The following is a 17,789-nucleotide window of genomic DNA, read 5'->3' as shown; positions in this document are numbered from 1 at the left end:
TTTGATGCTTGTCAGACTCTTTTGACTCCCAGCTATCTCAAGCATTAAGACAAATGTCACAACCCAGAAGTTAGCAAAATTCACTCTGGATTTTGTGTCTCTAGTTTTGCTACTAACATGTAATATAACTACCTCCACGCCCAGTGAGACCCCCTCAAAGTGAAACATAAGAACAAAATAATTTAATGGAAATTGTGGCAAAAGGTTGTGTGGGTGTGTAGCTTCAGTTTGGCTGTCGTGGGGGGAATTGGAAACAATGCGCTATTGGACATGAACTGTGACGGTCTATTATTATTTTTAATTGAATACAGCCAACAGAGACATACTGCTGGCTTGACATAAGCCATAATTTCACAACAACATAATTACAGCTTGTTTTCTGAGAAGTCACGGCAGTCAGATTTGCCTTTTTCCGTCCCATTTCATGATTTCAATGTTAAAAGATCACTCCATGTGTTTGCCTCCGACTTTTTCTTTGTTTTTGTACAGTATGTTACAGGCTTTCATGTATTAATAGATGCATGATAAGTTTTGAGAAGACTGCAGTACACTTGCTGTTCAACATGATGGACTACACATTACTGAAGGCAACCTCTCACTGTGGCAAACATATTAGTGGATATAGATTTTTTTAATGGGCAATAATAGTAATGGGAAGAAACTAAAAGTACACTTCATAAAAATAGACCCAAGAGTATATTTGAACATTCTGCAGAAGCAATTAGATGCCTAAAAATAATTCAGTCATTGACCATAATAGAAACTCTGTTTTGTTAAGTGAAGAAATTGACATTTAGAAAGTTGCTCCTCAGTTCTGGTGCAGCCTCCAAATACAAGCTGCTGAGGCATGGAGTCGCTGCAACCAGCACCAGCACACTAAACACTAAGATGCTCATTGTTCGGAATGATGTGTCTGCGTGAACTTTTGAAGTTCAGTATGCATGACGACAGATTGCCAATGCTGGCTGGTAGACATGCGTTCCCATAATTCCTTACATATGGCGCCGAGCACACAGGCAGCCTTAACCACTTCATTAACTTTTAATTTCCCATTTGAGTAAGTCAGAAAATAGAATGTAATAACATTTGTCTGATGTTTGTTGACTGCCACGAGATGTGAAGAAAAAAACATAACGGCAGACTTTGCAATAATCCTCATTAAAGCTAATATACAAAAAATATCAGCAATTTTGGCAAGTCTGTATACTCTGCTGTATAATATGACACTATACACTACTCAGTTCTCGGGCATCATCGGTCTGTTACTATGGTTTCAGTGCAGTTTAAGAGAGTTGAGTACCAGAGCCAAATATTGGCTGTCAACAGCTTCATACCAAAAAGTACTGACAGTCGCTTTCAAAACTCCACACTGTTTAAAACCTCATGATTTCAAAAGAAAGTAATCTCACCCCTCACCAGTCCTCCCTCTTTTTTCTCTCTTTCTCACTCTTTCACTCTCCCGCTCTCTCTCTTCATCCAGAGCTAATAGATGGGACCCCCACCTTGAAAATCAACCATGGCTCCGGCACAGCGGTGCTACAGTTGCCTGGCAACGTGAACGTGGCAGACAGGCGGTGGCATCGGCTGGATGTCCGCAGCAACAGCAAGGTGGGACGTTTCACCCATTTAACACCAGCTATGATTTATTTAGCAAATAAGCTCGGAGTATATTCACACTGAGCTAAACTTGCACATGAAAAATCTGTTTTTATTTGGATTGTGTGTTACAGTGTCGTCATTGAAACCAAGAAGTGTTTTTCTGTATTTATATTGACTTTGATTGTTAAATAGATGTGAGATGTACAGTAAATAAAAGCTGTCATTCGTAGAACGGCTTAATTTATCCCCTCTCCTGCCGTATCATCTCGGCTAATCACTTATGCAAAGGAATAAATTAAATGGTGTAACTGTTTCCACTTTGATTATCTGAAGTCGTTATCTGTCTTTGAGAAGAGTTCTGGTGCATTTCAGCTACAATTATGTAAATTCCTCTTTATGTGTTGCAGACAAATCAAAATGCTGCTTGATACATTCAAGATCGAGCTTGCATTATTTTGTAATTGACTTTCTTTTGTTTTTTGATTTTTAACTTTTGGAAAGAAAAGAAAACTTTGATCAACATTGATGCTGATGCAGTCAGCTGCTTTTGGGGAAAATTGGACAAAAAATGTTCCCCCTCATAGTGATGTATACTACTTCACCCACAGACCATATAAGATATCTTAAAAATAAAAAATAGGCTCTTTAAAAATAATCTCAGTCAGGGGTTTTCAAAGTCTGAGACTGTGGGCCTCCCCTCCGGCAAACTTGGAAAAAGTCTGACAAGGGGCCACCTACTGCAGCATATTTATTTTTATAATGACAGCATGTTGTGATTATTGTCTCATTCACTATTGAAGTTTGCTGCATACTGTATATAGCTGAATTAAGGAGTGACTTGCATTTCTCAAAGTAGACCCTACATCGCCATCATTTAGGGTATGTGGCTAATGGGGACAAAACATTTCGGAATTGTTCCAGTAAGCAAGATTGCTTCAGTCTGCAGCTGTGAAACATACTGCGATGTAGTCCTTGGGGACAATTGCGGCCGTCAAAGTACCTCCATTGAAATTGCTCTGTTTTTTTTTTTGCAATTAGCAGGCTGTGAGTCAAGTTCTGACAATGAAAGTAACTACAGGAACTAGCTGCGTTTGGATCACCAAAACTCATTTTAAAACCAACCAAAAAAACAGCCTCATCAAGATTCTTAGTCATCCAGGTTGTGATTATCCAGGGAGGGTTGAATCGAGGGCAAATTAACTTCTTGGATGTAGAAGACATAGAGACATTTCGCTGCTGATCCAAGAGGATTGTTCAGTTCCAACTGACTGGTGGGGAGTCTCAGTTATTTAACCTCTGTGAGGTCATTATCAAGGTTTGTTAGTCCTCCTGGCTGTTGTAATGACCGTTGTTAGAGTCATTGGAGGCTTAACTACTAAATAGCTTCAAGGGGGTTTTTACATCAAAGTACAGAAACCATCTCTCAACAGAGGGCCAGATCTATGATACCCCTCATCCCCTTACTACTAATGTTGTCCTTTCACCGTTCCCAGGAGACTTCACGACCATTCACATTTGGCCTCAGGTAACTCCAACGACTGCGATGACGAACATTACAACAGTCAGAAACACTAATCAAGTGGTATCAATGACTATGATAACGACCCCGCAGAGATTAAATACCTTAGATTTACCACCAGTCTATCAAAACTGAAGAAGCCTCTTGGACGAGAAGGGAAACATCTTCAGGTATCTACAACCAAGAAGTCCACTTACCCTCGATTCAACCCTGCTTGGAAAAAGGAGGAGGCTGTTATGTGGCTGCTAAACCCCTTTTCATCTCATTTTTACATATCTCAGAACAAGTAACGCACAGATGGTGAGGTAGAGTTTGACCTCGCCAACTGTTTAATACCTTGTGCAGACCTGACTACAAGTTTCAGCTTTGCTTTATTGAATCAGATGCAAGTTTCTTCTTCAGTTCAGTTTTACATCTTGCAGTACCACATTCTCTTTACACCAACTCTTGCCCCAATTACATGAACTAAATGTGTAAATTTTTATGGGTGTGAAAAACCCTGTGGAATTTAATCTGAAAACCAAGCAAGGGATAGATCAGGGAATTCTTGACAAGTCTAATTACAGCAAAAAGTCCCGCTGAGCTGCCTGACCTTGATAGTGCCAAACGAAAACCACATCACATTTTCAAACTAGACGCTCTTATTTGTAGTAATCAATTAGTGGATACTGTCATGAATAATCAACATAATTATGTTTGCATCAACTTTAATGTCACCGACTGGGTTCCGGTATTATTTCATGTCACTGACTCCAAATATCACCCATTTGTACCCAAGTAAGCCTATTTAATACCATTATTTCTCAGGGATCCAAATGTGGAAGATGTTACTTGGTGATTTAGCATAATAGAAGTGTCTGCACTGTACAGTACAAAGGAAGATAATAGTGGTGAGAGTGAGACGAATGATTGCAATAGCCCTCCTTTGACATTCTCTACCCAGGATAATTTCAAGTGAATTAAATTAGAGTGAAATTAAGCTAATCTTCATTTGACTGAGGACCGCCTGGAGCTCTTCACCTCCAAGGACTCACACATACCCACTGCCTTATAGTTCTTGCCCCTCTTTAATATCAAGAAGAGAGCAAGTGAGCCTATTTTTAGAGTCTTTGATATAATTCAGCCTGAAAACTTCAAGCCTCACAGTGTCATTGTGGGTTTTAGACACCTTAAAGCTGGACTAGATGCGTCTCAACAATGTTTTGGGAAACTTTGTAGATGATGACCACTTCAGTCACTTTGTCAGCACTCTGAAAAAAGCCTTTTTGGAAAAATATTAGTTTTATTTTTTCAAAAAGTGGTCATCATCTACAAAGTTTCCCAAAACATTGTTGAGCCTTTGACTAAAAGACCCCTGATGTTTCTCTGAATCCTCTCCTAACAACCACTGCTACCTACTAGAGTACCTGTACCAGTTGTGACAAAGCACATATATCTATTTCTTTCATATTTTCTTTAACTTTTAAAATGTCTTTTGAATTAAAGGAAACAGTTCTTCAGGGTCAGCTTCACATTGATATGCACATAAACACAGAGTACTTTTGCTCAGTATTGAGAACATGAGCAGCCAAACAAATACATTAACGCACCAACAATTTAGAGTTACACAACGGCGTTCAGAATTGAATACAATAGTAAAGTGAGACTTTTTGTTATTACAAGGGGGGATTATTCTGAATCACAATGGTGTTTTACGGCGTCACATTTCATAGTCATTTGTCCTGAATAGTCACCAGCAGTTTATCCAACCTGGTTGTATGACAGCGTGAGATCAAAAAGCAACAAGGACAGAGCTGCCGTGTGGTGATTCACTGTAGCCATGAACCAGTTATAACCCAACCAAGGTAATCGTGGTCTAAAACCGCAGAATAGCATCGCTATTGAAAAATACCAAGCCTTCTGAAACTATTTTTCTATTATCTTTCTAATTTAAAGGTTGAATATGTAGAATATTTATTAAAAGCTATATATTTTTTAAAATAATACAGCCACGGGGCGTTTTGGGGGGTACAGAATGAAAGTATTGGTTTTCTATAAAAAAAAAAAAAATTTAGTCTGAATTAATATTTAAAAAAAATTTTGACGGTTCGACAATGACGTTCTGACACGTTCTGTGTACATTGTACCAGCCAATTAGCGGCAGGAGTTGCGGGTTGTCAGGGTTGTCTGTTGTTCCTGCGCAGCTACTGTAGGCTGGCACTGGGTGAAATGGAGTTGTAAACAAGCAGCAGAGCCGTGTTGGACTCACTAAATCCAGCGTTTTTTGCTCTCAAGTACAACTTTTCATCACAAAACTTCGAAGGTAAGACAGAATATCTGTTAGTCGCTGTAAATAAGTGGTTGTTTACCTTTGTATTCTTTGGCTGCTGGTTCACTGAGTTTTTAGCACAATAATAGTGGTACTGTTGAACTCGCCAGGGTCTTAGCTTTCATATGTGATGCTATTTGTTTGTGTACCATGAAGTATCAAAACGGTAGCAATGGAAATGTGGAGAGTGGGTTGACTTTCTGATGCTATTCGGATTTTGATATTTGATCATTAATATGCTTGGTGTTTGAGTTGTGTTTGGTGTGTTTAAAAATGACGTGCTTGTAGCGGAGTTTCTCCTATTTAATTTGATGTGCAGTATGACTGTATTACTACATAATTAGGGGATTATCCCAGCTAGCTGAGTTAGCCGCTGAGTTAGCAGCCGAGTTAGCAGATGAGTTAGCCGCCGAGCTAGCAGCCGAATTAGCAGCCAGGTTAGCCGCCGAGCTAGCAACCGAGTTAGCCACGATCGGGGAACATAGGACCCGGGGAACATAGGTACGCTCCCCAGGTTTAACTGCTACTGCTACTCCCACTGCCGTTACAATGTAATGTACCTCGGTGGTTTCAAGTCAGTTACAGCGAGGGTATGTTCGCTTCCTGTTTTCATAATAAAAGCACCAACTCTATCGTTATGGTTTTCTTAATAATAAAAGGCAACTGGTGTTTTATTTTGTGAAAATGACCGGAAGTGCGTTACTCGCTACGGCTAACTTGAGGGGCTCCGAATTCGCAGGAACAAAACTTTAAGCAGATGGGCTACTTTCTCGCCTAAAAAGGTTAGACATGTGGATAAAGTGGTATATTTACAGAGTTAGAGCTAAAATAAAATCCGCTTCAGCCTGCTGATTTCAGCTTGGGTAGGAACGAAATGCATTATGGGTTATCGTGTAGTTTACTGACTGGTCTGCTCACGCCGATCAGGCTACAGAAACAAGCAATCATTTTGAGTTGGGAGCTAGCTAGCTAATCGATTACACACCACTCAAAGAAAGACTTCCAGTTGAAGACTGGCCAACCTTAAATATTGTTGTAAAATTAATTGGTCGAAATTAGTCGTTACCCTGTATGATTCATCACTTGACATGGCACAGGCTGATTGACTGACACACTCGGCAACGAATCTGGCAACCCGACTGCTGGAATTATTTTTGGTTGTTGCGACTACGATCTCGAGTCACTAGATGACGGTGTTCTGCTCATTCTCCATATTCAACCTTTAAGTTGTTTATGTAATCTTGCAAAGTATGTATCGGTATTAAATCCTACAAACAAACACTGTTTATGTGACACCATCAACCTAATTGATGCCACTGCGCAATTAGCCGGCACGTCATCAGGTATATCTTAGCTGTTGTTTTCTAACACATCCACCTCCTGTTGATGCCAATTTTAAAGTAACACTTCAGTGGCAAACGTTCCTCTGTCATTGTAGTGTGAAGAATAAAACATACAATATGTGTACAGCCTTGGGTAAGATGTGTCAAACAATGCAATAAATAATTATGAGCTTCATACATTTATATGGAGTTGCTTTACTTCCATAATTGCACTTTCATGCCTGTAGTCTATTTAGTAAAACATCTGATACATTGTTGCCTTTTAGTTCAGTTCATGTTCACACTGATGAACCAAGATCTGCAAACATGATGTCATACAGACTGATGACTAACTCATTGATTGGACAGTTTTGGCAAGTGTCATCCTGCATCATCATCACCTGCACCACATTGGGAAAAACAATTCTGGTGACTGACAAACATTAATGCTGCACATTAGTGTGACCATATTTTTCATCTCTGGTGTCTGTGAAAATAACGTATTAAAAAAACAAACAAAACTGAAACAACATAATTATAAGCATTAGTAGTTACAGCCTGACCGATACTGGATTTTAGGGGCCAATGCAGATACCGATATTAGGAAGGAATATGGATATATTGGCCGATAATCTTATACGTAAAGAATATATACATAAACACACAGTTTGTTTTTGTATTGATCCCTCAAATGTGGTTATCAAACATATGTTATGGATATTGATATATTACAGCATAACAATAAACTTTAGTGTATGAAATGACAGTAAACAAATCTGGGAATTCAATAATTGTAATTAACAATAAATAAAAAAAAACATAGAGAACAGAAAAAATGTGTGTATTAACTGTGATTTTATATATATATACACACACACATATACATAGGCACATATATCGATCAGGTTCTATTAAGTTTAACTTGGCTTTGATTATAAAAATAGTGACAAACAGACAGAAATAGGACAAAAGCAGGCATTCTGTAATGTTATATTATGGGAGGCTGTGGCTGTGAGGTTTCATTCATTTTTTTGAATGGGAAACAGCTAAAATACAAAGAATACAAGCTCTAACTGTCAGTCTGCTGTCATTTCACACCACAAAAAGTCCACCTGAAAAAGAGGGTCTTGGTCAGGTTAGTTAGTCAGCACCAGAGTTTGATTGACAGCTTAAACAGGAAAAAAGTATAGCTGAATTTGAAACAAAGCAAATGGGCTAGGTGTGTGTGTCGTGTCACCACTACTGTATGTTAAAGCAGGGATATTCCCTTTATTTAACCAGGTAAAGAACCAATCTTTTACAATAGTGACCTGGCCTAGATGGCACAGTCAATCACTACAAAACAAATACAAACAGCCACAGGATTACAGAATAACAATATACAGTATGTAGGGACATCTATTTACAGTTATAGCTGTAAAACAGTGGTAAAAATACCCATAGAAGCAGATGGTAATAAATTAGTAAGAGTTGTTTAGTATGTTAATGAAGTGTGATAATGTGATATGGTTATTTCAGGTCCTATTGCAGTGTGTTCCCATTAAAGAAAACGGCACATTGGATGGATTAGTGCAGGTTGACAGAACACTGAATGAAATGAAGTTGTTGCAATGTAGGCTGATATAAAAGGCTGAGTCCAATCAGAGTCTGGTAAATAAGTGCATACCAGTGTTTTTGCTGACAGATTAAGAAAGGTGGGAGACCGGATTTGCTGTACAACGCACAATAGTGGGTATGATAAGGTGGCCCCTGTAGCAAATTTGAGAATGGAATGAAAAAAATCTGTCGAGCTAGGCCAGGAGACATTTAGAAGCAAAGTGATAAATAGTGTCACTGTAGTCAAAACGTGGTAGTACGCAGGATTTAATCTGGGGGATTTTAGAAAAAGGATTTGTTCCTGTACAGGACACCAAGGCATGATTTAATTTCCCTTCAGAGTACATCCCAAAGTGAAATGGAGTTAGGTATATTGAGGTGTGTACAAGTATATTGAGCTTGTGTCCTAACTCTTTGTATTTTGGTCATGTACTCTAATATTACTGTATCACCCCTTTTTCATCCATGAGTTGCAGTCTCAAAAAAAAACCTAATGCTCGAAACAGTCATATCTATGTGAGCTCTGAAATGCATGAAAACAACCTTCCTTCCAGCATATTTAATAACTAAGACCTTTTAGTAATCCAAAGTGAATGTTTTACATGAATGAATTACTTTAGATATCCAAAGTTTATGGCAACCATTACAGAAATGTTGTAAGTGAGTGACACTTGTGGTTGTATTTACATATAAAAGCTTTTCCCACAGATGTGAGAAAAAAAACTACTGGCTGGCACTGTATGCTAAAACACTGGCATATACTCAAGCTAATGGGCTAATTTCTGAAAAGGCATGCCCCTGTGCTGTTACAATACTGCTCTTAATCATCTGTCCAAAAAAGGTTAGTTCACAAATTTCAAATGAAAACAGAACAATATCTAACCATACTTCTTGAACTTTAGTATTTACCTGTTGCTTTGTTTAGTTTACTTTTGTAACTACATACTTTACTATTTCCAGAAGAATCCTATATGAGAGTAAACCAGAGGATGGAATAATTGGATCAAGCTGGGTTGTCATGGCTTTCAAATACACCAATCCCTATCAAATCCCGCATTGACTTTAAGATTCTACTCCTCACTTTCAAGATCCTTCACAACCTGGCACCATCATATCTCTCTGAACTTATTCACATCTACACACCTTCCCCAACTCTCCCATCCCCCGCTTTTGGAACTCTCTCCCACCAGACATTCGCACTTCTGACTCTGTCTCCACCTTTAAATCCCGCCTGAAAATGCACCTATTCAGAGCGGCATACTCTGTCTCTCACTGACTATGCAATCACATTCTTGTTTATTTATTGTACTAATGCACTTTGTAGTCACATTCATATTTATTCTTTATCTTTGCACTAAATGTTACCTGATTTGTATTGTTTGATGTATTGTTGGTGTGTTATATGTGCCTTGTAAGGTTTTCTTGAGTGCTTTGAAATGCGCCTTTAAATAAAATGCATCATTATTATTATTATTATTATTACCAATCATTGTACAGTAACATGCTGGTTGAACCTGAGATCTAGTTTGTGCTGTCACAACCTGACTCTTGGGCCATGACTGATATGACAAAAGTAATTAATTTAATCAAACTGAGGTTAACTAACACAAGTATACATGGACATGGAGATCAATGGAATCAGTAGTATATGAAAGTGAAGCTAATATGCTGTAATTGCATATAACATAAAAAGGAACAAAGGCTGCAACATAACCAAATAGTTTCCTGCAGGGAAAGAAAGAGAGAGAGAGAGAGATTGTTAGGAGCAACCAGGACTGTGTAGACTGAGCCCAGGTGTTCCCAGTTGGCACTGAAGAGCCACCTGAACCAAAACAGTCAGGTGACTGTTGACCAGAAGACAGCAGGAGTCACCACAGCAGTAAAGTAATATGCACTAATGAAACTAATGTGAGTCACACAGGCAGGTACCACTGTAGAAATAATGCTTTTTTAAAAAACACTTGACAGCAACAGGAGGTACACTCGTAATGCAGAGAGACGTGGGCTCTATTCATTAATTTGCTCTCTCTGATAACGTTAGCGCTGTGTGTTTTCTCTCCAGGAAGTACGTTTCACCCTGGATCGCTGTGCAGGGGCAGCAGTCATGGAGATGGAAGGACTGGGCAGCTGGCTGACCACTGAAGACCACTCCTCCTGTGAAGTGACTGGTATCACACCCAACACTGACAGGTACACACTGTCATTGTGTGTGTGTGTGTGTGTGTGTGTGTGTGTGTGTGTGTGTGTGTGTGTGTGTGTGTGTGTGTGTGTGTGTGTGTGTGTGCGCGGCGGTTCAGTGTGAGTCAGAGTTCTTGAATTTACTTTTATCTGATTACTTTAATCACAACATAAATCAGAAGTGGGGCTACATTAAAGCCATGCTGATTGTGGATTCTTACTGATTTAAATGTAATTATAGAACCACAAAAATAGCCCAGTATTGTACAAGAAATCATTTCTAGTTCCCAGTTTTAATTTTCTATCTTAATTATCTATCTAATTTATTTCACCAGTATAGAGGAGAGAGGGGTATTAAATGCAATAAAGGTCCACAGATGTTGCCGTTTTGTGGTCTTCACCTGAAGGCTACTGAAACAGCTCCCTTTTGTTTAACTTTTCATTGTATATTGGCTTTCATCCAAAAAATAACTATTTATGGAGAATTAAAAAAAAGAAAAGAAAACAGCATCATTTTCTGATTAGTTCATCCATCAACTTGAGTTACACAGTTAGTCAGCAAAACCAAAAACACGCAATAAGCAGATCTGAAATCAATAATGGCCTTTATAATAAAATAAAATAAGAGAGTCTGACAGCGCGAAGGATAAATTTAATTGTTGCTCTCGTCTTCCATTACTGATGCAGCAGAGTCCAGACAGTCAGAAACCAAACTGAATTCATTCTGTTAACACAGTCGGTAGAGAATTGACAGATGTGGAGGAGTCAAACACAAACCCACACAAAATACAATTCCTTGATAATGTCAAAATCATGTATGTGAATATAAATAACCAGGTTTATATTTCATCTGTGGATATGATCAAAATCAATAAGGGATACTTGTGCACATGTGAACATCATACTAATTGACTCTCTTCATGTGTAATATGTGTGAACCTTCTTCCAGACACCTGAACATGAGCCAGGTGCTCCAGCTGGGCGGCGTGAACGAGGACATTCCCTACATCTACCCTCAGCTCCAACACAAACACTTCACCGGCTGCATCCGCAATCTCATCGTGGACAGCAAGGTAACACACATTCATGCAACAGTGACACACAAACACACACACAAACAACCAAAACCACATAACCATTAGCACACCAGCATGCAAGTAAAGTCAAACTCACACCTGCACTCTAGCTGATAAATGGATTAATAACAGCCACAGAACTCTTGTGCCATATTAGAGCTGCTTTTTTTTGTAATGCTTTTAACTGTAATCTTAAAGCACTTTCAAATATGACACCTGTGCACTACAAAGGTGAAATGGAAGATGAACTTTTCCACTTCTGCCCAGTCTGGCTTCAAGTCAAGACTTTCAGTAGCCTTCTACTGCTCTATTGGAGTTAAAAGTCAAGGACTCATTGCTCAACCAGTCCAACCTCAATAAAGCCCATATTACTTCTGCATGGACACAGACGTCAGGTATGATAGCCTTGTGTGAACCCACTCCCTTTAAACCAAGCATCTAGTTAACCCATGACGCCCCTGCCAGACAAAACCTGTCATGACTAGTGTTTAGAGGACTGATTTTACAACAAAAGATACTGGAGGATGAGCAGGTGTTTTTTTTTGTGTTTTTTTGGCAGGTCAAAATAATCTTTTTTAAAGTACTTTTAGCTGTGTTACCTGCTGCTAATTATAATGTCTTGTGCAATGTTTCATAAGTAGCAATTACAGTTTTTGTTTCGTACTTACACCTGGTAAAAAAAATGAGCTCTACATTCAGAAATGCTTACAATCTGATCGTGGCATTTTTTGCATTTGCCACACAATAAAAAAAAAAAGGTGAGTGGGAGGGGAGAAAGGATTGTCATCAATGTGACATGTCCGTTGGAGGCAACAGAGACTATGACAGGTTGTTCTTTTTATATTTTTCTTAGTGGAGCTTGCAGTTGTTTTGAACGCTGCAGCAGAGACTACTTCACATTGGATGAAGTGAAATGAGCAGCTGCTGGTAGAAGCAGACTCTTGCACTCTGTCAGTGAAGCTACTTTTTTCTTTTCTTTTTTTTTTTATTTCAAATGTCAGTGGACTGTCTTGGATAAACATACACACTCTCATTTTGAAATGAAGTTACATGACTACAAAGTTGTACTAAACACATTTTTTCAAGTCAGCTATCTCAACCAGCTCAGGGTATTTGCCAAAACTGTGTACCGGCACAATATCACTGTTCCTTTAGAGACTTGACATCTGCAAACCTCATTCTGTGGAGGTGATTGAGCTGATTATTTTTGTGAGACTGTAGCTACACAATGGAGACAATGACAATTTTATTGGCTTGTGCATATTGTTGTAGGTGTTTCATAAATACAGTTTTAACGGTCACAATAATGATGTAATGTAGATCAGTCAATTCTGGTTGATAACTGCTGGGTTTATTGATTATTATCAGCAGCTCATGATGCATTATAGGTGACCTACAGTGGTCTGTTTTTAACATTTACATAGCTGTTTTAATGCTACCAGTTTTCAATGAACTAAGTTATGTGTTTAATCCTTTTTGCCTAATGGAAGCAAATGGTGTCAATAAGCACACACTTCCTCTCAGAGTCAGATACAGTCACATCTAAACAAGCAGACACAGTCAATGTGATGTGCTGCTATGAATTACAGTTTTTTATTCAGTGTCATAGTAATATAGTGATAGTTATTACATCCATTGTCACAGTGCTGTTAGAGCTGCTAATAGTTCATTCAGCATCATGTTTCATGGTGACAAAATGCCAGAATGTAAAAAATGGGGCTAAGATGTATCCCACAGCTAACTCACACTGACTCCATTGCAACATTACTTTCTGGCTTTTTAAAACATAATGGGAACTGCAGATCCAAAACAAAAATCAAAGAATAAGAATAGAAGTGACAAAGTGAATTCATATTTTATATTTCTTTTCACTATCACTCCCTTTACATCAGTAAGGTTCAGAATGTGTTATCAATATGAATCTTATATTGTTTTTCTATCCATTTATATACAAATATATTGCGTTGAAAAGCTTTGGACATAAAGGGAGCTTTAAATTTAAACTTTTCTTTTTCCATGAAAGCTATTGTAAAACATACAGTACAGCTCACATCTAAATTCATGGCTTTTCTGAGCACCCCTACTCGTTCTGAAAAATAACAATGTAAGTAGTGTCTGGCTAAGACTTCTAGTGACTCTGCTAAAAGCCTGAAATGATTCACCTGTTGCTTACCAAATGAACAAAAATAAAACTGCCTACGTTTATGAAATTTGCACTCATGTGAAAAATGGATTATTCATGACTATAAGTGCCTAAATGACCACCGTCCATCAAAATGTCAGTTAAAGAAAATAATAGTTCTGTGCGAAGGAGGCAGGCGTTCTTGCACAACACCAAATGAACAATAGCCTAGTTAGTTGGTCACTTTGTCAGTCCATTAGTTCAAACCACTTTTATCTAATAGTTTGTGTAGAAGGAAGAAACCACATGGTCGCCAGAGACAGTGAATGGGGCTTTAAAAATTTCAGTCTTGTTACCTCCACAAACACAATTTATCCGTATCCATTCAGTAGACCTTTAAAGCTCTATTAAGATTAACTCTCAAGAGTATAGGAAATAAAAGGATACAAGTTTCTTCCCACTGCACAGCTAAGAGCTTGCAGTTGATGTGGTGCACCTTAGCTGGAGACGTAGCGGGAGGCTGCACAATAGCTATGTACTAATGAGAGAAATCTGCATGATGCGTGTAGGCGGACATGGGGATAATAATTCTCCAAAGAGCAAGCAACAGTGGGCGTACTGATGATTAATATTGTTGATGGACATGTTCTACCATTGTATGATTTTTTTTTCTCACTTTTTTTCTTTTTTTTCTTGTGGTGTTGTTGTTTTTATTATCACAGAATGTGCTAATGTGTCACATTTGTTGCTATGGTAACATCATCTGTTTCACTTGAGGTGTGAGCGCCTGTGATGTGGTTCAGGTATTTGACATTGATGGAAGCCCTGAACGTAACTGAACACTTATTACAGGTCAGCGTGTCCTTATGTGTATTATTTACATTTTAATATGTTAAGTGTGTGTGTTTGTTGTTATGTATTATAATACTTGGCTTTGTCATTATTATGTATGCCATATTCATGCTTTGGATCCAGACTGATACAGCACATCAGAGCCATGTCAGCGTCATTAAATTTATTCAAGTGTGATGTTTTACCCAACATAAACCATGCATGTGTGTGGATGAAGAACATAATAAACTGGACTGGGCTGAAGCCAGGGATAATATGAAGCTATATTCAGGATAAGGGACAGGAAGAGAATTTAGATTTTTATAATAGTGTTTCTGTTCTGGAGTTGGGTCTCTCCCCCTCTGGCTGTCATTTGCCATCGTCTGTTTTTAACTCTCTTTCCATCCTTGTCCCGTCATGTTACTCTGCTTATCTTTCTCCCTTAAGCTCTCAGTTTAACATTGCTGCTTTTTAAAAGTTTTTTTCTTTTCTTTTTTCTTTTTTTTTCTTGTGGTGTCAATCCATTTTATATGGAGGTTTTTGTGAGTTTGCAGAGTTTGACGTAATGGCTTTTTTGAATGCTACTAGTTTGGAGTTGAAGTTGGATTTGCAAAGTTTTCTGTCAAAAAGTTTGTAAAAAAAAAAAAAAAAGAAGCTTGTAACAGATATTTTATAATAATCTGGACCCCTGTAGAGAAAACGTGTCGTCATTACAAAAAAAAAGGAAAATCACAGCCTAGATATTACATTCTCTCATACCCAAATCGACCCACGTTGTGTTTCTTTAACACTTAAACACACCAGGAGCGATGTGGGAGTTCAGTACCTTGTTCAAGGACACTTGAGCCAGACTGAGTCAAACCATCAAACTCCTGATCAATTTCTAACCTGCTGTACCGCTAGAGCAACAGCAGAAGATATCTTTCTGCTGTCAGACTCGTGGCAAAAAAAAGAAAAAACCTGAATAAATGAGTAGAGAAACATAAGACATGCAGGTATTTTCTATACAGTGCTGTGTTATGGTTTGTATTTTTGTCTGAGTCACGGGCTGTCTAACAGCTAATTTAGAGGTTTTATTTTGATTGAAACACTCGCACACACTTCAAACTGTTTTTTTTTATTTAATTGGTCATCAGCTGTGACTTCAGCATGTTCTCCTTCACTCGTCTTAGTTTAGATAAAGGTTTCTAAGAGAACACTCACAGCTGCATGCATTTTTTATAACCAACACCTGAATTAATCCTAGCAAACATAGCAGTCTACGGTGTCTCTGTGCAGGGATGCCAAACACATTTTGTAATTTAAGCAGAAGTGTGTGTATTTTAAGTGTTTTGCTCACACAAACACACACCACAGCAGCACAGATGCACATTCATCAATCAATTGCAGACGTCCCAGCGAGTCTTTCAGTTACTGATTGCTATTGTCTGTGTATATGAGTCCTTAGCAATCAACACCATCAGTCCAAACTAAGTGACCAGAGGGCCCGGGAGATTTTTAAAGGTCAGCGACCAATAAGATGCCTCTTTGCTGGAGGTCAGAGCCAATCAGCAGCTCCCCGGTGGAATGACTCAGTTTTTTTATGATCCTTTGCATTTCTCGTCACTGCACCAACAGATCTCATAAAGTTCAGGTTCACCAGAGACGAGATTGAATATATTAGTCTTTTTATGACATGCTTGTGTGAGGGACAGAATTTAGGCGTCCCCCTGTCCTTCCAGCTCTCTGTGAAGTTGGCCATGCTGTTTGTCTGTTAGAAAACTGGCCCAGTGTTGGGTTTCATCACTGTGGGAATAGCATTAGTCTAGAGAGAGGTGAGAATGCCTTTCAACACATGGGAAAGCTTTATTCTTTATACTTTCGTTTTTACTCTGTTTGACTTTATTTTCCTCTCTTCAATCTGTGACTCACCCACTGGCTACTTACACCCTACGTGTCTGTCCTGAGTCTTCCCCAATCCCCCTTTATCTGCTGTCTCTTTGCTTTTTTGTCTCTGCTTTGCAAGCTACTTACTTACTGGCAACTCTCCCACCTTCTTCCTCTCAACCTCTCCCACCTCTTTCCCACTTTTGTGTCCTTCCTTTGTAACGCTCTACTCTCACCTTTTCTTTCTTCTGTTGTCTTTGTTCCTCGTCACCTCACTACCTTTCCTCTTGACATCATCCTCTCTACGTTTTTACTAACCCATCTCCTGTCCTCTATCTCCTCCATTCAGCTGTATGATTTGGGCTCCCCGGCTGACTCCCAGTCCAGCTCTCCAGGCTGCCTGACCACTGATAGCAGCTGTGTCAACATGGGTTATCCGTCCTGTGGCCACCGGGGTCGCTGTCATGGTGAATGGGGCTCCTTCAGCTGCCAGTGTGTGCCAGGATACACAGGACACCAGTGTGAAGAGGGTAAGCCAAACTTATTTTGGACAATTGTATTAAAGGAAAAACACCAAATTTAGTAGTACTGATATGATCCATGGCTAAATGCTGGTACCAAAGAGTATGTTGAATGGTAGCATGTGACACCTGGGAATTAGCTGGCTAATGGCGCTTTTCCATGACACAGTTCTAGCACTACTCGGCTCGACTCTACTCGGTTTGGTACCAGGCACGACGTTTTCCATTACTTCATAGTACCTCCTCAACATGGATAGGGTCGTCATAGCACAGCTGCGCGAAACTGGTGGAACGTCCGCACCCCGCCGAAGGACCTTGGTGTAGTTTGCGCATAGGAGCCATGTTAACTTGCGTGAAACTTGCTGTAACTATTGTTGCTGGTGTTTAAAAATGGCGGGTTTTGATTCTTGTGTGGGATGTTACGCTCATGACTCTTCCAGTGACAACACTTTCTGACCAATAAGTGGCTGGCAGTCTGTTGACGTCACATTTTAGTATCGGCTCGGCTCGCTTAGAACCTCACCAGGTAAGTACCACTATGCCTAATGGAGAAGCAAAAAAAAGTGAGTCGAGTCAAGCCGAGTAGTGCTAGAACTAGATATAATGGAAAAGCCCCATAAGTAGCTTAGCTTAACAACATGTTGCCAAAAAAACGTAAAATGAGTTTCATGTCAAAGTGGCTGTAATTGATACTGTTTTATAATAATGCATCAAATGACAATGTGAGAGGCATCGCTCATAGTAATGTAGAGAATTATCACTTGACTCAGCACCCCCCCTCACATCACCTGCTCAGCACCAAATGGCAAACAGTTAGCAACTAGCTAGTGCAGCATTTAACGGCTAACAAG

The 17,789-nt window shown here is 39.1% G+C and overlaps 1 protein-coding gene across 1 annotated transcript in view; it reads left to right on the top strand.

The window, feature by feature from the left end:
* si:ch211-186j3.6 (neural-cadherin) overlaps window positions 1-17,789 on the top strand; it is a 334,099-nt gene that overhangs the window by 255,622 nt on the left and 60,688 nt on the right. Inside the window, exons 28-31 of the mRNA XM_053316841.1 lie at window positions 1,481-1,608; window positions 10,407-10,534; window positions 11,472-11,595; window positions 16,767-16,947. Of these exons, the coding sequence (XP_053172816.1) occupies window positions 1,481-1,608; window positions 10,407-10,534; window positions 11,472-11,595; window positions 16,767-16,947 (561 nt within the window). The remainder of the gene's footprint in view (window positions 1-1,480; window positions 1,609-10,406; window positions 10,535-11,471; window positions 11,596-16,766; window positions 16,948-17,789) is intronic.

The sequence above is a fragment of the Scomber japonicus genome, chromosome 1, assembly GCF_027409825.1.
Source record: "Scomber japonicus isolate fScoJap1 chromosome 1, fScoJap1.pri, whole genome shotgun sequence".
Lineage (NCBI taxonomy): Eukaryota > Metazoa > Chordata > Actinopteri > Scombriformes > Scombridae > Scomber > Scomber japonicus.
The sequence above is the reverse complement of the archived record's forward strand: the minus strand, read 5'-3'. Positions and strand labels throughout refer to the sequence as shown.